General features: G+C 41.7%; 1 protein-coding gene across 3 annotated transcripts in view; it reads left to right on the plus strand.

The window, feature by feature from the left end:
- The first annotated feature begins 1,212 nt into the window (after positions 1–1,212).
- OSBPL2 (oxysterol binding protein like 2) overlaps positions 1,213–23,987 on the plus strand; it is a 33,013-nt gene continuing 10,238 nt past the window's right edge. For all 3 annotated transcript variants that reach the window (XM_084217969.1, XM_084217970.1, XM_084217971.1), the window contains exons 1-8: positions 1,213–1,262; positions 2,046–2,134; positions 12,815–12,972; positions 18,732–18,879; positions 19,128–19,203; positions 20,390–20,524; positions 21,531–21,628; positions 22,295–22,477. In XM_084217969.1, the coding sequence (XP_084074095.1) occupies positions 12,936–12,972; positions 18,732–18,879; positions 19,128–19,203; positions 20,390–20,524; positions 21,531–21,628; positions 22,295–22,477 (677 nt within the window). In that variant the 5' untranslated portion in view covers positions 1,213–1,262; positions 2,046–2,134; positions 12,815–12,935. The remainder of the gene's footprint in view (positions 1,263–2,045; positions 2,135–12,814; positions 12,973–18,731; positions 18,880–19,127; positions 19,204–20,389; positions 20,525–21,530; positions 21,629–22,294; positions 22,478–23,987) is intronic.

Below are 23,987 nucleotides of genomic sequence, written 5' to 3' on the forward strand. Positions count from 1 at the left end.
CTCCCTAAAGATGGGTAAATGAAGGGGTGAAATAACATGTGGGTATGGCAAGACTGGACTGAGAGGGACCAAGAGACATCCTTGGAGCAGCTGTGCCCACCCCAAGACACTCCTCAACCCCAAGGCATGTGAGAAACCCCCCTGGGGATTTCATTAAATGTTTACACTTGTGCCAGAGCAAGGAGCATTGCCACGGGTAATTTGTGCCTGCACATTGTCAGCAAGTGGCTGATGGCCAGGAGCTGTCAGCCCGTTTGGGGGTGAGTAACACTCCAGGATCAACAGTGTGCAGCAAAAGTATTTGGGGACAGCCAGAGGCAGCTCTGCAGCAAAGGGGTGGTTCAGATTTGTGATGATTTTTGGTTCAGATTTCCCCCACTGCCCTTGCAGCCATTCCCTTGTTAAAGATGGATACAGATGTTAAAGAACATCTGCATCCACCTCTGATGAGCGAACTGCAGAGTTTATCTGCTCATCCCTCTGTTTGCTTTGCACTGAGAGCTGAATCAACAGCAAGAGAAGATAATTTAGAGGGTAAGTATTTGTGTCTCATCTCCCTCCTTCACTCCTACCACTGGATATTAGTACATGGCTCCGTGGACCAGGGTGGTGATGGGATGAAGGAATTGACACCCACAGGGATGCTGGCCTGTGATGATGAAACCCCACAAACCTGCTTGAGTTCACATTAATCCTCATGTAGCTACAGCATCTACAAGTAAATTTGTGGCTGGAGACCCCTGATCTGATAAACCATCTCGAGACTGATAGAAAGAACATATGCCATCGTCCACCTTTCTTTAAAAATGTCATATTTTCCTAAGGGTACGGCGAGCCAAGCTTGCACCGTGCAATCACCAGCTAGCTGAAATGTCCTACCAATCCCACATGTCAGAGCAGCCACAAGCGGTTATTCTTCCCGGGGGGACCCAAAAACCCTCTGGGAACTCGCTCGGCGAGGCGGCCCCGGCCCCGGGGGCTGCCGGTACTGCTCATCTGCATAGCCACGCCCTCATCTGAATATCCCCTACGCCATTGGCCAGCGGTCTCCCCAGCGGTGGCGCGGCCCGGGGCGGTCAGGCTCGACGCCTCATTAGCATTCGCCCCGCCTCCCAGCGGGGGGACGGGGAGCTGATTCGTCGTCTTGGCAACGGCGGGGTGCGGTCACGCTCTGCGATTGGTGGAGATGCCTGTCAATCCGCCGCGGCCAGGGCCGCACTTCCGCCTCGGTGTCCGCGGTGCCGTCGCTGGAGCCGGTGCAGGTAACGCCGCGGGCCGGGCCCGGGGCCGCCGCGCTGCGCTCCGCGTTCCGCTACCCCGGGGCCTGCGCTCCCCTCGCCGGCCCCAGCGCCCCCCCAGTCCGTTCGGGCCCGGCTCGAGGGTCCCGTCCCGTCCTCAGAGGGCCGCGCTGTCAGTGCGGCGGGGGCGGGCGGTGGAGCGGCTGCCCCAACGCTTCTCTCCCGTCCCGGCGGCCCGGGGGACCTTGATCTGCCGGGGTGTCTCGGGGCGCTGTGGGCCGCAGGCCCGTGCTGCAGCGTGGGCAGCGCTGGGCTGGGGTGCTGAGCCCTGCCCGGTGCTGTGATTCCCCCCGGTGCTGTGGCTTCTCTCGGTGCTGCGAATCCTGCCCGGTGCTGAGCCGTGCCCATGCAGAGCCCTGCCCGGTGCTGTGATTCCCCGGTGCTGAGCCCTGCCCGGTGCCGCGGTCCCGTCCCGGCCGAGCCGTGCCCGTGCCGTGATTCCCCGCGGTGCCGTGATCCCGTCCCCCGCCATCCCGGGGCTCTGCGGGTCACTGCGGCCCCGGCAGCCCCAGCCTTGGGATTTTTCTGGTTTTCCCAGATTTTTCCGATTGCTTTTGCAGCTGGGTAGTTGAGCAGAGGAGGCTACGGCGCCCGGCTCCCCGGAGGAATGTGCTGGGCTCGGTTTCAGCACAGTGCAGAGGCTCAAGGGGCCTTTTAGGTCACAGCTGAAGCAGTTGGGGTTTATTTGGGGTTGGCTTTCTTTTTAAATTTTGTTTTTCAGTTACCTACTCGATGTTTCTCTTACAGAGAAGGACAAAAGCAAGATGGGAAAAATAGCAGGAAAAAAGACTTTTTTTTAAATAACATGCCACCAGAACTTCTGCATAGTAATAAAGGTATAAGATGCCATTTATTTAATTTGCTTATTGATCATGTTTGTGCTCTCTGTGTGTTTGGATTCTGGACTTCTTTTGGAAGCAGTTTGTTACTGTGCAGCACTTGCAGGCCAGAATGTCAAATGTAGTTTCAAAATCACCTCCTGGCTTTTATGTGTGCAATAACCTTGTGTTTCCTCTCAGAAGTGTCTGCCAAAGCCCGTTGAGTGCAAGCAGATACTTCTTCCATTTACTGTGAATTTTCTCAGCTAAATTTCATAGCCTTCATTTGAAATTCCAGGAAAGTAAAAAGGAAACCTGGTGGATCTGCATGTTGATTTGCACCACTCTTCTCATAGTGTTTCCTTTTCTAAAACTTTGTGTGCAAGGGAAAACAAATTTGGTCTTTCCAGCTTAACATTCTGAAGTTCTATAAATCCAAATTCATGTTACCATCTGGGAGCAACCACATGTGTTATCACCTTAACAAACTTTACACCAGCGTGCTCAGGGACTTCTAAAACCTCAGGGCAATTTCTGGAAGCAGCGACTTGGGTCACTTCCAAACATGAGGCGCTGTGCCATGGGATGGGACCAGGAGAACTGGCTAAACTAGCACGGAAGCAAGAAATTCCAAGTGCTGATTTTCCCCCTGAATAACCCCTTGGGTTTTCAGTTACAGTAAACACAGCTTTTTCTTAAAATACTTGTGTAGCCATACACATGTTTGACCACATGACAGAAAGCTGAGGGCAGTCTGGGAGGGGATCAGCAGTGGTTCTTATTGTTGCTTTCCTGAACCGACAGCACCTCATGATGAACTTATAACTTTGGGAAGTCCTCAAAAGGAAATGCTGAGATGTCTGCTGTCCAGGAAAAAATATGGCATTTTCCCTCCAGAACTGGCTCTTCAGCCATGCCAAAATTATCTGAGAAACGGAAGGCAAAAGTTTGAGACAGAAAATGGTGATTAGACAACAAACCCTGTGCCTACAGGCAGTTAAGGACTAGATGGGCTAAAGGTTTCAGTTGATGCAATATTGAAAGGCAGTGTGGTTATTTGTTTGCTGACAGCTTTTGGTAACTGATCACAGAAAATCATTTCCACCCTTGGATGGTTTCTTTAAGTCACTTTTAGTACTGTTACTGCTTTCCATGATGGGTACTTGCTGGCAGGTCTTATGACTGAAACTGGTATTTCTTTCAGTCTTTCTTCCTGTGAATTCTACTGTGTGAACTTCACATATGCTGACCTAGAACAAAGGTGGAAAGCCTTGCTTTCTGTTAGCTTACTGTTGGCTGGAAAACGTCCCAATCAGGCTTTTTTGCTTTGATAAGGCTATATTTTTAAATCACTGTTTGTAGTGCCAGTCAGATGATTTTTTTTTTTTTTTGCTGTTGTTTGAAAGCAAGATTAGCCTGCAAGTACGCTGAATTTTTAAGCAGATAATTTATTAGTTTTGATATTTGAAGTAGCTTGTCCTTGGACAAATGCAATGTTACATCATGCTGTTCGTATCTAGGCCTTTTTTTTACAAGGTGCCATTTTTCTAGTCCTTCACTCAGCATCAGTTTTGTCACCTGTCTCATGGAAATATAAGAAATGTCTGTATTTGACACTGTATGATGTTGTAAAATGCTTAGTGTTTAGTCTCTTCTTTGTGAAGTAACTAAAATGTTTGGTTCTCAAAATTCTTGGAAGAAATGCACAAAATGAGGCATGCAAAGAATATGTGTTAAATTAGGAGTGCTCAAGAACTGGAATGTTGTTGCTGAGCTTGCAAATACGCAGCTGATCACACGGGTATCTTCTCCAAGCTGAATAAATTGGAAAGTGGGAGCAAGGAACAAATTGGTCACTCTGTGTCTGCCACTTTGGAGATAGGGGACTTTGATGTTTTTGCTGTTGCAAAAAAAAAATAGAGGTTATGCTTTACGGAAGATTTTTAATGGTTTTTATTATTTTTTGGAATAGACCACCACGGAACTTGGAATTCAAGAATTCATTATCTCAATCTTTGCATCTTAGCAATTACTGTGCAGACAAATGTATGATGATGTAATTATTTACTTTGTATCCTTAAAGGCTTGTAAAAGCAAGTTGCGGGAGAGCAACTAGCAATTAGATTGTGTCAAATGTGGCTTGCCATAACTTTCAGTTATACCCTTTAAAAATGTATTGTTGATTCAGTGCACAAAGATAATGTCTTAATTTTCAGGATCAATAAGTTACAAGAATAGACTAAGCTTACTTAAACTTGATTTTTTTTTCTTTCCTTAAATACAGTTACAATTGGAAATTCATTTGCTGGTCTAGACAGATCATTCAGATTAATTCAGTTTATTTTATTATGCACATAATTTAATGAGACAGGTTTGTAGTAGAGTGCAGCAGCTCTCCATTCAGAAGATGCAGAGGCTGCAGAGTGTTGTCTTCCTGGGCTTGTTTATCCATCTGGTGAGAGGGAGGGTTCACAAAAGGTGAATTGTCCCTGCAGCTGCAGAAACAGAGCTGGACTTTTCAGTCTTGGCCCTCTTGGTTTTGTAGTCCCAAACTTGAGCTGCCTCTGCTCTGTTGGACACGTAATGGCTGTGCTTGGTGTTAGACCAAAGTGGTCTGTGCTGTTCCTGCTCCAGTCCAGTTCCTTTGCTGTGCTGGTCAGTTTTGGATGAGATAAAGGATGCTGTGAACCTCTGGGGTGTTGCAAAGTTTGTGTGCTTAGGGTATTTGTCAAGAGATGTGTTTTCATGACTGGATAAATAACTTCATTATGTTTTTACTTGCATTATTTTTACACTTCAGAGTAAATTTTTTTTAGGGCTCCCAAAAGAATCTGTTAGTAGATCTCACAGGGTTTTGGTTCTAGTGATAGTTACAGGCAGTGGAGGTTGAAGGTGGTAAAGTGTGAGGATTCTGCCGTGCCTGTGGTTCACATCCCTCTTGTTCAGCTCACTAACTCACTAACCAGCTCCTCTGCTCCCTGCAACCTGTCAGGGCAGTCAGGTGGGGTGAGAGTCCCTTTAGTAGCTCTCAGTGATGAAACTGGTGTGTGTTAAGGCTGCAGAGAAATTCTCTCTCCAGCCTGTACCTAAGGGGCCCTTCAGCAGCCTGTGCTGGCTGAAAGGAAAACTTTTCCAGGAGAGCAGAACTGCCCCGTGCATGGGTTGTTTCTGGGCTGTGCACTTGAACAATGAAACTGTTGAGTGGTTGTTTAATAGTGGAACAAAAATGTTATCCATCTTCAGAGGTGTAAATAACTTTGTTTAAAACAAAACAAGAGCATGCAAACAAAGGGCTGTGCGCCTTTTGTTACCTGAGTGGGTTAATGTTACTGAGCAGATAGCTGGGTGGGTTCTTTATTAAAACTGGGCTCTAAATGGAGATGTTTGTCCTGTCTTGAAGAGTCAAAGTTAATTTTGTTTAATTTTTAAGCAAATGGACTAACAACCTTATACTGGAATCCAGCAGGTATTTACTATAAATGCAGCTTTAAAGGAAATGCAATCATAGCATAAAATCTGACTTCCTAAAGCTTTTGAAAATTTGTGGTATCACCTTAAAACCCCCCTCAGAAATAGGCTGTTAGCTGTGTGCAGGTGCTCATGCTGTGGAATCTGTGTGTGTGAGGAGTTGGTGGTAGGCATAAAAATATGGTTTCTTCTACTGTAGGGCTTTGCACTGGGTTAGTCACTGTCATCCTCCTGCTTTATTTGCAATATAATTGCTGCAATAATTGTCTAAGAGTCTCTGTGAAAATTATTTACAAAATACCTTGTGCAGGGTGAATGTAAACCTGCATCTGCCTGGAGAGAATGAGTCCACAGAGACAAAACTGCCTTTGAGGAGGAAGATCTATGAACTTACACATATAACTATTTTTGCTGCTCTAGGGGTTTTCTCCAGTGCTATTTTATGCTGTAACTGTCTTCATGTTCATAAGCTTCAGTGATCAGTTTGCAGGGGTGGTTGCATTATGATGAGAAATACCCAAGCATCCTTAATTTCACCTTCAAAGAAGTGTTCCTAAATGATTAATTATGTATCTACTGACAGTTGTGCCCAAAGCCACTGTGCTTGGAGTTATTGATTACTTCCCACCTTCTCTCTTACAAGTAAGATAAAATAGATCCCCAGGAAACAACTAAGAAATAACTAGTTTTACAATACAGTATGGAATGATTTATTTTTTAAACAGTGTGCCTAGAAATGAGCTGATTTATCACTCCTGATCAAACCTAGCATTATGCATCATGGATGGAGAGGTATGCAGAACAGAATTTTGTCATTTTTTACAGTCATGAAATAGTTTCCAAGGGAAGGTTACAGAGTCTGAAAAGTGCTGTATCAGATGCTCTCAGGTGGAAAAATGTCTCTGATATTGAGGTAGTCTTAAGAAAGGAGAACATTTACAGAATTCTGTATGAATTTCAATGAAGTGTTTTGTGTCAAAAAACATTAATCTGCTGGAATCAAGTTTCTTTTATCTGTTTTTACACTTGAGGGAAGTTCTGCAAGCCAATATCCTTGGCTGTAGAACAGAATTTTTGGCTGAAGTGAAAGTGGGGAATAGCCATTGATTCCATAGGTAATTGAGATTATTCTGGGAGGATTTTTTCTGTCCAGATTCATCTTTACAATTTTTATGTTAAATAAATAATGCTTTTGGGCTGGGACAGTGATTAGTGTGTGGGACAGTTACTGTCATTTGTTCTGCTGCAGAAACAGGTTTTGTGGCATTTGCTCCTTTGAAAGCCACACTTGGAGTGTTTCAGTTGTCTCTTAATTCCTGTGAAGCATCACCAAAAATTGATATTTGAGAGAACAGAACGTGGTTCTGCCTGTCATAAATGGCTCAGCTCATTTGTTCAAAGCTAACCTTTCAGATGTTCAGTTTGTTGTCGTCACTGTTTCAAGTGCTGGCACTGAACTGTCCCCAGGCCATTTAATAACTCCCAAGTACATAAAAGCCTGTGGCAGGGACAGCTGCAATGTCCCAAGAAATGGAAAAGCGACAGTGGGTTGAGTGTTCAGCTGGTCCTCCTCATTCAGCCTCTCTGCACTTTATTTAACAGATTTGAGAAGGAAGTTGCCCTTCTCTTGCTGTGGTTGCAGAGAACTTTATCTTGCCAAGACATCTGGCAGATGGTATTGCATTCAAACTTTGGAGTAAGAAACAAATCTCACTTGGTAAAGAAAATCCTCTCCTGGGTTCTGCTATCTGTGTGGCTGTTCTCTGGCGGAAGAGAATTTAAGTATGTAACAGTTAATCTAAATTGCCAATTAAATTTGCTTCTTGGCTAATTTTTGTGGATGTTTTAGATCCAGTGTTGCTGGTAACCTAATTTCATGAGTCAATTAAGATTCATCCTTGCTGAAGCTTTCATTCAGAGATGAAACACTGCAGTTTGATGTTTTCAGGAGATGTGTATGAATTAAACACACATGAATATTTATCTGTTAGTTCAAGTTATTTATTTCTGTCCCTTGAAGTACTACATCTATGTTTTATTTCAGCTGACAACTCAAGAGATGATGGGGTTGGTTCTTATTCCAGCAGTCATGTTGTACACTGGGGGATTTTGTGTTCTTTTTTTCCCCATTTCTTATTTTTGCTGTTTTTATGAAGGATGTGGATGTTTGATCTTCTTTTGGCTCTTTGGGAATCTCTTTCTGGACAGAAGGTACATCCTGAACTGAGAATGTCATAGAATCACAGAATGGTTTGGGTTGGGAGGGACCTTAAAGCTCATCTCATTCTATCTCTTGACACCTTCCCCTATCCCAGGCTGCTCCAAGCCCCATCCAACCTGCCTTGGACGCTTCCAGGGATCCAGGGGCAGCCACAGCTTCTCTGGGCACCCTGTGCCAGGGCCTCAGCACCCTCACAGGGAAGAATTTCATTCTAATATAAAATGTAAACCTGCCCTCTGTCAGTTTGAAAGTTTACATTCTCCTTTGTCACATCAAAGTAATGAAAATGTTTCTCATGAGGAAGGTCCCAAGTGACTTTTTTTTCCCTTCTTAATTTTTCTTAATTGCTTGTGGTTTTTCTCTTTTTATGTTAAGAAACTCAAACTAATTTAAAATTTGCTGTTGAAATGCACACGCAACAAAACCTTGTTAGGCATGTGAAAAAGCTGATGAATGTGCTAGTTCAGGAATTCTTTGGTGGCACTCTCAATTCCAGGGTATTGAACTCCTACCACCCTACCTGCTCGTGCTGGTGAACCTCTGGGGTTTTTTTAATGATTGCTTATTGGTTCTCTACTTGGTTTTATTTAAATGCTTCTGGATTTCACAAGTAGATTCAATATCTGTATAATGAATGGAACCAAGTGTTTTATATGTCATGTAGAGCTAGAACATGTGCTTTCAAAGCAAAAAAAAAAAAAAAAAAAAAAAAAAGGATTTTTAATTTAGCAGGGTGATGTCAGCAAAGCTTTCCAGAATTGCTGCATGATGAGAAATTTCAGCTTGAGGTCTGGAGCAAAAAGGCACTGCAGCTGTCCCCAGCCAGCTTCAAACCTGAGCTTGCTGAGCCACATTCCAGCCCAGTGAGCCACTCATTGTAAATGCTGCTCTTTCTATAGAAATGTAAATGTTTCTTTAAGGAGGAGGAACTTTTGGTTATCCACCTGGGTCTTTGTTGAGGATTGAGCTGGAAGAACAAGTTAGGATAGAGGAACTAGTCAGTTGAATTAACTTAGGGTAGTTACAGGTTTAAACTCTTACAGGGGTACAAGTTTTTGGGGTCCTTTAATTGATGTATAAGTTCCTAGGATCCAGGAGCATGGTTGAAATAAGTTGGTTGTTTTTGTTACTTTTCTCCTGAAAAATGGTATTTGAGAGGGAACAAGCCTACGAAGTGACAAATTTGAGGGATTACTAATTTCCCAGGATAAAGGCAGTGGGTTCCCACACACTGGTTTTGGAGAGCAGCCCTGAAGGTGGAATGTGCATCTCCTCTCAGAGAGATGCTCACATGCACGTCACAGAATGCCTGGAGCACATTAGGCAGTTTATAAAGTGATTTATAAAGTGATTTGCAAAGTCTTGCGCTTTTGTTGTCCTGGTTTTAAAAATAAGTTCAAGTGGGAGGAAATGGTTTAAAATAGGAATTGTGCAGAGTCTGGGACTGTTGTATTTCTGGAAGGGAATTTGTGTGCCTTGTACTGCTGGGGACTGTGACCTTGTAGGGGACACTGTGACCTGCAGAGAGCTTTGCATGCAGAGCGTGCTATTGGCAGCCACATCAACTGGGGCTTGTCACTGCCGAGTGACAGGTTCAGCTCTGTGCTGACAGACCACTTTGTGTGACATTATTCACAACCACTTTGCTTTTCCTTGGTCATGGGCCCTGGCTGGGACTGTGGCTGGTGTGAATAGTTAGTTACACTCTCTGCATCAAGGCTGTGGAGAAAGGAGTTTGCTCCTGAGCTCCTCCTGGGACCTGTCTGGTGTTTAAGAATTGCCCTTTCTGTTTGTTCCCTCTCCTGTGACAGATCTAGTTCTGGAAGGCAGGAATTCTGGAATTCTGAGTCATCCCTCCCCTCTGTAGAACCTATTTCAAGGTGTGCTGTGGATGTGTTCCTGCAGTTTTTACTTCAGCTGCATGCTTTGTTTTGTCCTTTGCATTTGCAAAATCCTCGTGTCCTTTAAGAAAGGGCCTGTCCATGGTCATCAGTCAGGAATGTGTGATCCTCTCTGATGAACTATGAGAATTTAAAGGAGTTTTAATGGTTATCACAGAGTCATAGGATGGTTTGGGTTGGAAAGAGCCTTAAAGATCATCTCATTCCATCTCCTGCCATGGAACATAATAAATTAATTCGTGCCAATCCATAGCCTTTAAATATGAGGAAGTAGATAAGCGTTGTTGCTTATCCTGTTAACCACAAAATCCATCCTGGTTGTGGCCAGGGGTGTGTTGGCATCATTAAATGAGGATTTTCCAGTTCTCTTAAGGTGCCTGTACTTGCAGCTTTTCCCTGTTATTGATAAGATGGTTTGGGGAGTGGAGCTGGGCTGAGATCCCCAGGAAAAGCACATTTCTGGGTGTCTGACTTGGGCAGCCAGGCCCAGCCCTTGGCCCTGCCTGGAAAGTGAAGCCCACTAAGATAATTTTAGCCTGTAAAGCAGCAAACTCAACTGCTGGAAGTGTTTTTTCAACAAGTGGAGTCTGTGTGGAAACCTGTTTGTTACATTCCTGTTGATTACTGTGCATGCAGGAAATTTCCAAACAGACTTTGTGTTTCTTCAACTCTGTAGGACTGAAAGGTGAGACCATGACAGGATGTTTATGCTGTATGAAAGATTTTCCAGGAGAGCAGCTGGGCCTGAGCTCCTGAAGGCCTGTCAGACACAGGAGTGGTGCACCCTTCTTTCAATGGCAATTTTGATAAAAGCTGCTAACCACCCTTGCTGGTGTGCAGGTGAATTCTTCTGGGAACATCAGGGAATGGAAGAGGAAATCCAGATTACAGATGCTGAATATGAAGCCACCAGGATGTTTTTGTCTTCTGGCATTTCAGCCTAGTTAAAAGTAGTTTTTGGTGTTGCTCTTAGTAAGAGAACAGGATTTAATCCCATTTTTTTGGCATATGAAAGCTGAATGCTGTTATCACTGTGTGTTCAGCTACATGCAAATTCATGTTAATCTCTGCTGTGTAAAAGAACTGAATGTAAAAGAAGTGATGCAAATGGGAAGTTATTAATAGGGTAACTCAGCAAAATATATTATTTTTTCCTTTTTTAAAATGTTCCTAACACCTTAGGACAATGTGTGACTGTAATTATTTAAAGGGATTTCAGTGTATATTTTGTGTATAACTTAGAGGCGTATGATTGAATTTTCAAATAGCAGTGAGCTTCAGGTGTGGTGGGAGGTAGATGTCAGGAGAGCACAAGATAACTTTGCTTTTCGTTTGTCTCTGATTCTGGTCACTTCATTTGTACTTGGTGAGTGTTTTTGTAGGAAAGCTTTGTTGTCTCTGCAGAGAAACTGTGCACTGTGGGATGTAGTTCCACTTCACAAGGTCTTTTGTAATGCAATTATTATTGTGCAGGAGAGGGGAGAGGAGAAACTGGCATTCATCTGTGTGACCTTATTTATTCTAAGGCTCTTAATGATACTTGACAGTTTCATAAGTCATAATTTTTATTTCTTAATGCCTTGTATACAAGACTAAACAGAAGAAGGGAAGATGCAAGAAAATATGGAGAAAATAATGTAGTTGTAGTCCTGATCATGGGAGGGCTGTGCCTTGCACATATGTAAGTCTCCTTCTGGAAATATTGGCAGCTGTTTTGCTAGAAGGATGCAATGCTTGCAGACAATTGAAAGCATAAATGTTTTGCTTCTTCCAAGATACTTGGAGGGTCAGGACTTGTAAATATGATATTGCTGGTGCAGAGATTGATATAAAATCCTATAGTAGCAAGGAGATGGGAGGTTCGTAAGGGAAAAGTGACAAACTGAAATACCTATCCTTGAAAGACATAAACCACTTCAAGGCAAACACTAAATTCATTAACTCAGGTGAGTCCCATAATGGGCTGGTTTAGCTCCTCCCTCTGAGTGGACAGTTAGAAGAACTGTATGTGTGTGAGACATTCAAGCAGCTTTTGTTCTGGGCAGTGAGGGGAAGAAGACCTGAAACAGTCTGGTTTCTTGCAGAGAAAAAGAAGGAATTGGCTTCAAACATGGTACACTCTTCTCCTTGGAGCAGCACTTCTGGCTTTGTTTCTCTTAATTGGAATGGAATTGTGCAATTATAATTACTCTGGAGAAACTACTATCACAAAAGCAGTGGAATCTTTGGGATCAGAAAAAATTGAGATTGACAGATTGAGGTTGTTTTGGAGGAGATATTGATAGCATTGCTATGCTGTCATTTATTGCTCTGTACTTGGCTCATTGTTGGAACCTGGTGAACATTTGTAAGAATGAAAACGAAATTTTCTCATTCTTCTCCTTAAACTAAAATTGGGTGAGGTAAAAATATTTGCATTACACCATTGTCAACCATCTGGAAAAAATCTAATTTAGTCCATCCATAAAGCAGAGCTGGAATGCTACATAAATCTGTAAGTTATTTGCAGAGTGCGTGGTTCTACTGAAAAAAGCTTGTTGGTTCCTTACATTCCTTCTGGAGGGAAAAATCTCCAGTTTTCTCTTGGAGAGTACACAGCAGTAGCCTGACAAAACTTCTCTCAGGGTCACTACATATTGATTACATGATGTAGAGTTAGGCCCAGCATTTTCATGCAGTGGTCAGACTTTGAGATACCAAGGTTCTTTGTTGTTCCCAGCTTTCTTGGTTAAGGATGCAGTAAGGCTTATCCTCTTGCTAAGGAGAATTTTTGGTTTGCCAGCTGGCTTTTTCTTCTGTCAGTTCTCTGCTCCTTCTAGCTGTACTTGCCTGAAATTTAACTTGCTGTTAATAAGATACATTTTACAGTAATGTATAGGAAGTATTTATACAGAGAGAAGTGTGGCACAGTAAATCAGCTGTTCTTGTGGCAGGTAGTAGTTGTCTTCAAAATTACTGTGGTTATCAAAGAAAGCTGTTTACTTATGAATGCAGAAATCCATCTTTTGCCATGGGAAGAAACAGGAAAATTAGTGTTTGTCAAGTGTGAGCGTTTGTACACAGGAGAAATGTGGAACTGCTAATTCTTCTCCCTGTCTTGTCAAATAGATCACCTAAGGCAGCTGGATATTTGCAAAAGAAGACCCTGACAGCAGTCAGATACTTTAAATCAAGTTCAAGGATGCGTTAGAGAGAGCTGCACTGGCTGCACCAGATTTCACCCTGAAGGATGAACAGTGAAGAAGAGTTTTATGATGCCGTTACGGGTGAGTGATGGGCACGGTGCCAAGGGGATAAAACCCCCATAAATTGCATTGTATGTGTGTGGTGGGGGGCTGGTAATATATGGCTGTAAATATTAAATCAAAAGTGAACTTGGGTTGGTAAAACTTGTAGTGCTGTCTTCTGAAAAGTAGAAGAAGAAAATTGCAGCTCGTGTTCAGGCTTGGAAATAAGGGTTTTTTTTGTTAAAGCTTAATGCCAGTTATTATTTCATCACTATAACAGTCCTTTAGTGGCCAGGTCTTGCTTTTATTTTCTGTGAAAATCAATTTAATAGCAGCTTGAGAAGCAGACCCTTTGAAAGGTGAAGTATTTCCTGTGGGTTGTTTTTATTGTTACTGTATTCATTTTTTTTTATTTTAATGGAAAACTTATCCTAAAGAATTGAAGTATAAAATGTTCTTCTAGTCAGAAACAAATTGCTGTAAAAGTATGTTTTCAAGATAGGGAGCCAAAAGTCTTTGCAATCCTATTTTCACTAAAAAAGCAAACATGAATCACTTCACACTTGAGCAGTGTATCAAATAGTACTTTGCTTTCAACTAATGAGGATGAATAGTTATTTATAAGAGCTTTAGATGGCTTTAGTGGTGAAATAAAATGCTTGAAGTATTTTAATAAAGAAAAAGGAAATCCTCTTAAAGATTTGAAACAATTTTAAAGATTTCCACTGAAATGTCTCTCAAGAAATCCTGTAGCAGAGGTGAAATGAGAAATACTGAGTGTACAGTAGTTAATATAAAATCACAGGAATGGAAAGAGAATAATGGTAAGTGTGAAAGCTGCAGGAATGGAAGCAGCATGGTAGATAGAAGTGGGTAAGGTAGACTTAGACATGGTTGGTTAGAAATTCATGTGAGGAATAAACAGAGGGGGCTGGGTGAAGCAGACTGTGACTGACAGCAGACTGTACAGGACTTGTCACAATTATGTCACAGAGGAGAGAGGAAATTTGGTTTGCATTCATGCCAGCTGGGAGTGATGGGGACTAGTACTCCAAATTCATCTGTAAAATAAACCATTGTACAATTAAAATATTTCTGTATGTCATTAATAATGGTGGGCTCAAGCTTACTGCCATAAATGAACTAGATTTTTTTTCCACTGAAAAAGGTGTGAAAAGAAATATCCTCTAAACATGAGGTCTGTGTTGTTGATGGTGATGCATTCCTTTGTCCCTTGCTGCAGAACTGCACAGCCCTTGGTGTTTCACTCCTCTGCATTTAGACACTGGTTTTGTCCTCTTTCCTTTTCCTCCTCTTTTTCCCCCTTCCTCAAAAGTTTTGTTCCCCCTGCAAGTGCTCCAGGTGGTGGTGACTGAGCTGTTGTGCCTGTGCTGTTCTTGTACCTGCAATCCTGGCTGATTCTGCTCAGAGCTGGGGTGTTGTGTATCAGTTCTGTGGGCACTCCCTTTTGCATCCTCATCTTATTCTTCCACAGGGAAGTGCTGGCAAGAGATGAGTTTTTATATGTATATATTTATATATGTTATATGTGTTTCTTGGAGCCTGGTACTTGGTTTAAGAGGAGTGCTAGGTTTGGAATACTTTCCTTCAGATTTGTTCTCCTACAGGACTGTCTGTCTCTAAGGATCAGTGCTCAATGCCTTTCTCCAGCTGGGTGCTTTAGGAGATGCTGACAGTTTGATGAGTTATTTGCACAGACCTAGTGAGATCAGACCTAGTTCTTTGTGGCTGTGTCTTGTCCAGGTCATTCAGAAAGGTGACACCAAGAACCACTGTAAATGGGCCTCTCTGCATTCATGTTCCCTGGCTGCTGGTGTCTGTGGGAATTCTCTGCTCCTGTTAACACTGTGGATCTTTCCCATGGTGCTTCTGTGAATTTTTTTGGGTGTTAGTGGGTCCTGGTAATGCCTGCCTGTCTCTTAGTTTTTTAATGGTCTGGACATGGCAGGTGTAGGTGCAGTACTCCTAGGAGATCAAGTCCACAATCACAATCCTTTCTGAGCCAAGGTGAGCTCCCATGTTTCCCAGTGAAAACTTCAGGATCTGAGGTTCCAAATTTTGATTAAAAGAAAATGAAATTCCCTTGGCAGGCTCCTCAGACTGCTCTTTCCAAGGATGCTCTCCTTGTTTTTAGGTCAGATCAGTAGAAGGACAGAAGCTGCTTTCAGATGTGCTTAATCTGCTCAAAGTCTAGGGTTGGGATGTGGCTGCCAGGAACGAGCATGTTTTCCAGCTGTGTTTTTGGGTTGAGATGAAAACAGTGTGTGCACCATACTTTTCTCCTGCTCCTGCTGCGTCCTGGGCCCTGGTTTCTCCAGAAGGAGCTGCAGTGTGTTCCCAAAGATCACTGATTTTAGGAATTGGATGCTGGGGTTTGTGTCCTGTAGGGAGTAAACCAGGCTTAGAGCATTTGGACTCTGTGGGAGATACTCCAGAATTCTGCAGCACACTCAGCAGCAGCCCAGGTAGTTTCCTGCCTCCCTAAGGTAGTATGGACTCACTGCTTGAGGAAGTCACAGCTTTTTCCATAGTTATTAATTAATTACGTCCACTTGGAGAATATGATTGTCTCCTAAGGAGACCCCTGATTTTTATAATGCTGGATTTAACTCCTTGGTTGAGAAATTTCCTGCTTCTGCCACTGTCCCCATCTCATCCAAAAGACATGGTCATGGGAGGGAATTGTGTGCTGTGTGATTGGGAGTCATCATCCTGGCACATGGTTTGTCCCTGACTGGATGATGATGGCACTTGTGGAGCTGCAGCATGGACTGGGGTGTTGATGAATCAAGGGGATGGATGAGCTGGTGACAAAGTTTCCATGGGGAGAAGTTTCTTTGCAGTCAGGGGTTATTAGCATTGCTGACACTTGACAGCCTTACCTGGTGAATGAGTACTCCCCTAGGGAATGTTACCTGTGAGCTCACTTAATTCCAGACATCACAGCTGCCAAGAATCTGCTTTTCCTCAAATTCCAGTGGCCACCTTCTCTGGGGCTGGATCAGGATGAAGGTGGTCAATCCTTAGATGTATTTCAGCTTCTTTGAATTTTTCTATAACACAAGGAACATATAGCTTTGATCTCTGTCACCTTGGGTGTGTTAATGTCATTACAGACTTTGTAAAGACTGTGTGCCATCAGGGACCTCTTTTGAGCTGTATCCTTCATTAATATTGTCAGGTATCTTTTTGCCAGTGTTTTGTGGAAGTGTTGCCACAAAGCAGGAAAATGCCTGGCTGTTTACCAAAGTAATTTATTTCTGAAAACACAAATAATTTAATTTTGCTTTTTTAAATATTAGCCTGGAGTTCCACAGAAATGTGTTCTGTGCCCATGAGGCTCAGCTGGTTCATCCAGCCAGGTGTATTTGTGAGGGTGTTGTTGCTTTCACGTGGGGAGGAGGAAGTGAGGTTATCTGCCAAACTGATATATTTTCCTTCTGTCTGGATCAGACTGAATCAATGGCTGTGTGAGAATTGCAGATGTTGTGAAAGGCCAATCTGCCTCCATCTGTTACAGCTTGTGACAATGGACTTTGGAAAGGGGAGAATGGTTAATTTCTGGCAAAGAAAAACAGTACCTCTTGCTGTCTGCACTTCCAGCATGTTTATCCCTATTGCTTATTTAGGTCTGAAGGCTCTCAGTTCCAAGGTGTTTTGATTCCCTTTCTGCCTTGGCTGACAATAATTATTGCTCAGGGAAGTTGCTGAGTGTCCAAAGGGGAGGGCTGGTGTCCCTGGCCATGACTCAGAAGCAGGGCCTCTGCTGCCTTGGCTCATGGGCAGCACACTCTGAGTGGACTTGCTTCATTTGCAGGATGTGGAAGAGGAAGGCTAAGAGAACTAAAGTTACTGGCAAGTCACTTTTCTTTAAGCTTTTGAAATAGATTTATGTTGGCACCCAACTTAAGTATTTTACTTTGAAAGTTTAAGACTTTTTAAAAGCTTTTCTTTCACTCTTAAGACATGTAAGTGGAACTTCTGATTAAGCTAATTGTTGACATTGTATTTCTTCCTCTGGTCCCCTATCCTCCTTTTAAATCTCCATTTTTATCCTCACTCCCAGTGGCTTTTCAGTATGAAAACTGTCCTGTAAGTAACTCTAACCTACTCAGTTTCTCAAGTTCAAAGCTTTATTGGCAGCTAGTGTAAGGCTCTTTTTGGAACTTAGAAAGACTACAACAAATCACTTCTGTTTTTCTTCCAGATCTACTTCCTCTGCATAAAACAGTGTCTGGATAGTTCTTAATAGAGCTATAATACCTAGGACTTCATTGAGAAGCATCTTCCTAAGCTTTCTCAATGGGCTTGTGGTGGATAAGTCATGTGATGCTAAGGTGGAAAGTGCAGCTGAAAGTCTGTGATTATCTGGCTGTGTACCATATTGGTTTTGGTTTGGTGTTTTTTTTAAAGTAATTAGGTGGAAGTGCAGTCTAATAAAAGCAGACTTACCCTTCTGATGTACTTCCTTTTCTGGAGCAGGGATTTAATTTTTGTTGTTTGTCTCCAAGACACTCGTTTGAGTTGGCATTTATTTACTTACCAATGACATATTGTTGTCCATAAGTTATATATATACTTGAATCTAAATTCCTGTTGTGCTTTGCAGGAACAGAGCAAACCAATTCTGAATCATAGCAAACAGACAGTAATGTGGATAACACAATGACCATTTGATAGGATTTGCAGGGTTTCAGGTGCAATATAAAGACTGAAATCACAGTAACATTTACCAGAACTATTCCCCTATAAGCCAATGGACTACTCCTGTTGTGAAACTTTACTTTTACATTTAGGTGTGTTAATCTCATTGAAGTGATGCTGTTCCTTGTTTTTGTGTGAGCTTGATCAGTTTTTTGGGTGGGGGAATTGTACCAAAACATTTGTTTTGTTTTTCCCAACTTATAGTTAAGCTAAGAAGTTATTTTGCTGCATGTACTGTAACAGGTTCCAAAAAAGTTAATATATGACTAAAAACACTATTTTAAAATCAGAAGTATTTTGTTTTGAGTTGACTGAAGGTTTTTTTAAGACAGGTGTTTCAGGGTAGTCCTCATTTTAATGACCTGAATCTATATGTGACTGTCATGCTTCCCAGCTGAGTACTGAGTGCCAAGGTGTGGTTATTGCTGTGTAATTACATTCTTGTGACATCAAAATGTAGGAGACAGGACAAGACGTGACATCACCCATTGCACCTGCTGTTTACCAGATAAGATCATATCACTGGGACCTCCTTCCTGGTGCAGTTCTGGATGTTATTGCCATGGTCTTGATCTCTGGAAAAAGTGCAGCTTTTTGTTTCTGGAGTGTGTGCCTTGCATGAATTGCTCTAATACAGCAAAAGCAGCCATTGGAGAGGTTAAAATAAAGTTGAAGTACTGCTTTGTAAGAAAGTTAATGGCAGAAGACACAGCATTTTAGTCTATATAAAATTGAAGGAAAACTACATAACTGAAACTAATTGTTGTAATTACAGTGCAGCTCTGGAAAAGAGAAAATGCAGCTAATCTGATTAGGAGCTACTCAAGAACTTTTAAGATTCTAAATTAGTGTTATTTTCAGCAGTGTGAAAGATGATAATTCTTGATTCTAATGCAATAGTTGGCTCATAAGACTCCTGGAAATTAGGTCACTTAGTAAGGGTTTTCACTCTGATAGTCTTTGAAAAAACTAACCTAGTCTAAGTGTACTTCAGCTCTGAGACTTGCAAAATGTAGCACTCTGTGGCATGGTAAGGCTCCTATGAAAACTGTTGCATTTTGGTTTTTATACAGGCTTTGATTCTGACAATTCTTCAGGAGACTTTTCAGAAGCAAATCATAAAGGTCCAGAAATGCTTGATCTAGAGCCACACCAAAGCAATAGGACTGAAAAGCATAATGGAGAAACAGAGATACAAGAAAATGGGATTAAGAGACACAGGTAAACACACAGAGAGCTGCAGAGGAGATGGGAGTGGAGCATGTGCTGGCTCACACCTTGTGCAGCACTGCTGTTCTCGTGGGAGAGGATAATTCTCTGGGGTTGGAAAGTCATTGCATGTGTCTGCTTCCTGTGCCAAGTCAGGGGTGATGCTTTGCTTCCTTTGTAAGTTGCTTCAATAGAAAAGAAACTGGCGTGTTGTTTAGTGGGCTGATAATGACAGCTGGATTTTTTTTTTCCCATTACAGGACATCATTACCTGCCCCAATGTTTTCTAGAAGTGATTTTAGTGTGTGGAGCATATTAAAAAAATGCATTGGACTGGTAAGTTAGCTTGAAAGAAGCATCTGTGTTAGGTCTCCTAATGTCAGCTGATTAATTTTATTGCTTAACTATCAAGACACAAAGTAACATATGGTGCATTTTCCTTTTTTTACTAGGAAACAGCTACTCCCAAAATCTCAACATTTATTTATTAACAGTACCATTTCCATATCTTCTTTAGGTGTTAGAGTATGTGGGTTGGCATTTCTGAAGCTGTCCTTTAAGACCTAGACTAAAGCCATTAAAATATAATCACAAATATTTGATTGACACAGTGCTCTCTTACCTACTTTTTTGTTTATTCTTTACTCAGCAAAAGGTGATTTAGGACTTCATTTTATTAGTTCATGTCATCTAGGACAGTTGTTCTCTCAAAACTCCTTTTGGTGGGATGAGTGACCTGTCTACTCAAAGCTTTGCTTGGACCGAATCAGTTGAAGTTAATTAAGGTTAACATTTTTCTTCCCTTGCCTGTGCCAAGGTGAGGAAAATGTTGCATTTACTTCATCTGGTGGCATTCTGCTTTCATTAAAATGTTACATAGATTTTAATGCTCCTGAGTGCAACTTTAATTAAACAGCCCAATTTGCTTGGGTGTAGAAAAGACCTGGGGGGTGGAAATCTCTGTGTGAACTTTGTATCTGTCTTTATCCACACGGGGAACCAGAAACTGTCTGACACAAATAACAGGCTGCTTAAATAAACCACTAAAATCTGTTAGAGCAATTCAAGTGCTATTCTTTATGTAAATGTTCCTTTCAAAAAATAATTTGTGGTTGCTGAAGTGAAATAGATAGATTTTATGCAAATAAGCATGTGAGGTTTTCCAAGGAGCATGTGGCACTTCAGTATCAGCACGGAGCTGGTTGGCACATTATTGCTGCTACCTAGGGAAATTTTAACCTCTTCTGCTTTACACAGAGCACAGCAGAGAAGGAAACATTCTCTGTGAATTTATTAGGTTAGCTGGATCAATGTTTTCAGTTGTTATTTCAGATTGCAAGTAGGGTTCTGCAGTGCTTCCAGCCCCTTTCAGCTGTAGCAGGTCTGCTACAGGCTTGCCAAATATCCTTTGAGAAATACTATAAATAAATTCACCCACAATTTTTTTTCCAAAATTCTTGTTGTTGCCAGTTGTTTACTTAGTGTTGTGTCCAAGAAATCAACCTGCCCTTTGGTTTTGTAGGAGCTGTCCAAGATTACAATGCCCATTGTCTTCAACGAGCCCTTGAGTTTCCTTCAAAGGATAACAGAATATATGGAGCATATATACCTCATCAATAAGGCTTGTAGTCACACAGATCCCCTGGAAAGAATGCAGGTAAGAATCCCCACCACCTTCTGGGGAATTCACGAGTTTTTTTCTCCCAGTCTTTGATTTTAAGACAGTTTCTCACTTGATCGTTTCTCTTTCTCAAGGGCTACAGTAAGAATGCCCAGTTTGTCTGTGTAGATGAGTTTCTTCTTTCATAGTGGCTGTGTCAAATGTTTGTGACACTTTGACCCTTCATTCATGCAGAGTTTAAAAGGAAAGTGCCACAACTGACCATGCCCAAGGATCTCAACTCAATTCTTTAACTTTTTTTTTGTGATTTTATGTGTTGTAAGGTGAAATCTTGGCTTTATGTGATTCTGAATTGGTTTGTTGAGTGGCCTCATGATTTTGAAGTTCCTGGATGAAAAATTCTTGTGACAGAGACAAATTTACCACCATTTTCTTCTCCAAAACTGGTTGTTATTGCCTTGGTCTCACCAAGGCAGTGAATATGGTGACACCTGTGTGCATCAGGTTATGCTGGTGTTGCTCACAGCTCTGGTTTTACTGAAGTGCAGTGGAGGGTTTATCTTGGCTCCTGTGTTTGTGCAGTCCAAACCTCCATTTCCCAGCCTGCAGGAGCTCCTCGGTGTCACCTGAACCTGCTGGCCTGGCTCAAGAAGTCTCATCTGTGCTAGAAATGGTTCTTACCTGGCACTGGGAGAGTGAGGCTCTGTTCCCAGTGAGCTGAGGGTGGGGGGCAGTCAAAGTTGGGGGGAAAGTAGATTGGAAAAGCCAGGCTGATCTTGTAGAAGTAGGTGAGGCAGAGTATAATCTGGCAGAATTTGCCACAGACAATAATTCCTGTTGGAAATTCGATTCTTAACAAGTGCTTATATTTCCCCGCTTCTCTGTCATTTATTCCATGGCTTACAAATATTTTTGCCTTAAGAAATATAAAGCAATTCCTTTTTGGAATAATAAATACTGTAACGTGCAACAAATAAAGTACAATAAACTTAGAGTTTCAATGCACTGTTCTCATAACAATGTGTTCTTAATTTGCTTACAGGCTGTAGCTGCTTTTGCAGTTTCTGCTGTAGCTTCTCAGTGGGAGAGAACTGGCAAACCATTTAACCCACTGTTAGGAGAAACCTATGAATTAATCAGGTAGTAATTACTTTAATTTGGGAGCTGGGGCTGTTTGTGTTCTTGAGTTAGCAGACTCTCACACTGGTCTGGTTGTAGTAAAATACCACTAAAGTAGATTTCTGAGTATAGCTAAAATTCTTTTCCTCAAGCTATCTCAGAATTTCTGAGAAGTTGCTATAAAAGCAAATAATCTTATTTTTAAATTCAGGCAGAGTAGTCTTTGAATTATTTAGAGAAAAATTGGTTCATGTTCTTCCACCAAAGATGCTTCCTGAGCAGACACACATTAATTAATTTAAATATTGTTTTGTTGATCATGTCAGATAGAGAAATTAGTCTGAAGGACTTTGAGCTTCCTCAAATAAATGGGTGATATGTCTGCAGTAAAGAATTTTCAGTCAGACCTTTTCATGTTGCCCAAAGGGTTTCTGTATTTTCATGAGTTATTTCAGTGAAACTTCTTCAGAGGCTTTTCTGGGTAGAAATCTGGTTTGGGGAATAAAATGTTCAGAGTAGAAATCCTTTCATTTCATTAATTGTAAACGTGTCACAGAACTAGAAAAGGAAAAGTCTCGCCTTCAGTTTAATCTAAAAATACTTCATTTTTTTTAAAGTATCAACTCTTTCCTCTTGCAATATTAAAAATGTGCTTACTGTTTAATGCTCTTTTTTTGTTGTTGCCAGGGAGGACTTAGGATTTAGGTTTATATCTGAACAAGTCAGCCACCACCCACCTATTAGTGCATTTTATTCTGAAGGCCTCAATAAGGACTTCATATTTCATGGATCAATCTATCCCAAACTAAAATTCTGGGGAAAGAGTATAGAAGCAGAGCCTCGGGGAACAATTACTTTGGAGCTTCTGAAGTGAGTATGAGAAGTAAATAACTTTTTCTTTTACTTTTTGTAATAACCCTGTTGGCTTTTTGGATGTGATTACCTAAAAACCCCCTGCTGAAGAGGTTGTAAGAATTGATTTACAAGTTAATTTTCGCTGCTTAATTTCAGAGCTGGGTTTTTTTGTGCTGTGCTTCCATAGCTGTAACAATTTGACCCAGTTTTTCCATCATGAAAATTAGCATTTTGGTTGCTACTGAAGGCTAGTTCTGTGAAGGCATGTTAAAATAAATATAGAGGTAAAATTCTCTTACTGGGCTGTTCATGCCCATCTCAATTTTCAGTATTGCTGTTGGTTTTGGTGGTTTGTGTGGAAAGAGCTGCATCTCACAATAACTGTTCTGTGTGGTAAGGGAACAGGAGAAACTTGTCAGGATTGCCACTTCCAGAGCAGGATCAGCTTCCTGCTAAAATCAAGAATGCCTCTCCAGCCTGCTCCCAGGCTTGTCTCTCAGGAATTGCATGACATCCCACGAGTTGTTTTGTGTCCTGGTGGCACAAAGACTCTGGAGCTTTCCCAAGTGGGGCATGAGGATGCACTAGAACGGTTGCAAATAAAGTGTTCTGCATTTGGTTGTTTTAGAAAAGCCTTTCTGAGGCCTAACTCTGAGGTGGTTTTGAAATATTGACTTAAAGTTCGAGACATTTGGTTTCAATAAAAAACCAACTTGCCTCTCATAGCAGGCATTGACTTTTCCTGTACTTTCTTTTGGAAGTAGTTTAATTTTTCAGCTGTTGGCATCTAATATTCCAAAGTTCATGAAAGTATGAACTGGTCTTGGAGATAAATGATGATGGAAGTAGAGGAGATTTCTTCTGAATGTAGAAGGAACTGTGAATGTTAGTGCAGAATGCAGGTGTTACCAAAATAATGTTTGCTCCTTGAGAGCCTTTCTTTAGAGGACTATTAAAATTCTTGCTGAGCCTAATCAAGGCTGAGATTTAAACTGGAATATAAACAGTTAAAGCATTTATTTGAAATAATTGCTTCAAGTTAGCAGCAGGAGTTGAACTCAAATTTTGAGCCTCTCAGTGTTGTGATTCAGACAATTCTGTTGCTTTGAGGAGTCTGAGAACTGCTCAAAGCCCAAGTGAACAAGGAGCTGTTTGGGAAGCAAAGCTGTGAGTCAGTATTAAATTGTGCCTTTATATTAACCATGACTATTTTCCAGAGCATTAGAAGACGCTTTTCTCTCACTTCTCCAGCACAAAAAGTGCTTCAGTTCATCAGCCCTGACCATCAGTGCCTTGTGTTGTGTTTTGGTTTATGCTGTAAAGCTTGTGGTGTCAGAATAGCTCAGGAATAAAACTATGTTTAAAGGCTGGGGGATGAATTGGAGGGATTCTGGAATTCTTTTCCCCAGCTGAAGAGTAGTCATTGTTCTGAAGACTCCCTGAAGAAAAGGAGCTGTGGGAAATAGTGAGATGTCAATGATCTGTTATTTCTCTGTACTGGAAAATGACAGATGGGTTGGAAACT

Source organism: Fringilla coelebs, assembly GCF_963513975.1.
Source record: "Fringilla coelebs genome assembly, chromosome: 18".
Classification (NCBI taxonomy): Eukaryota; Metazoa; Chordata; class Aves; order Passeriformes; family Fringillidae; genus Fringilla; species Fringilla coelebs.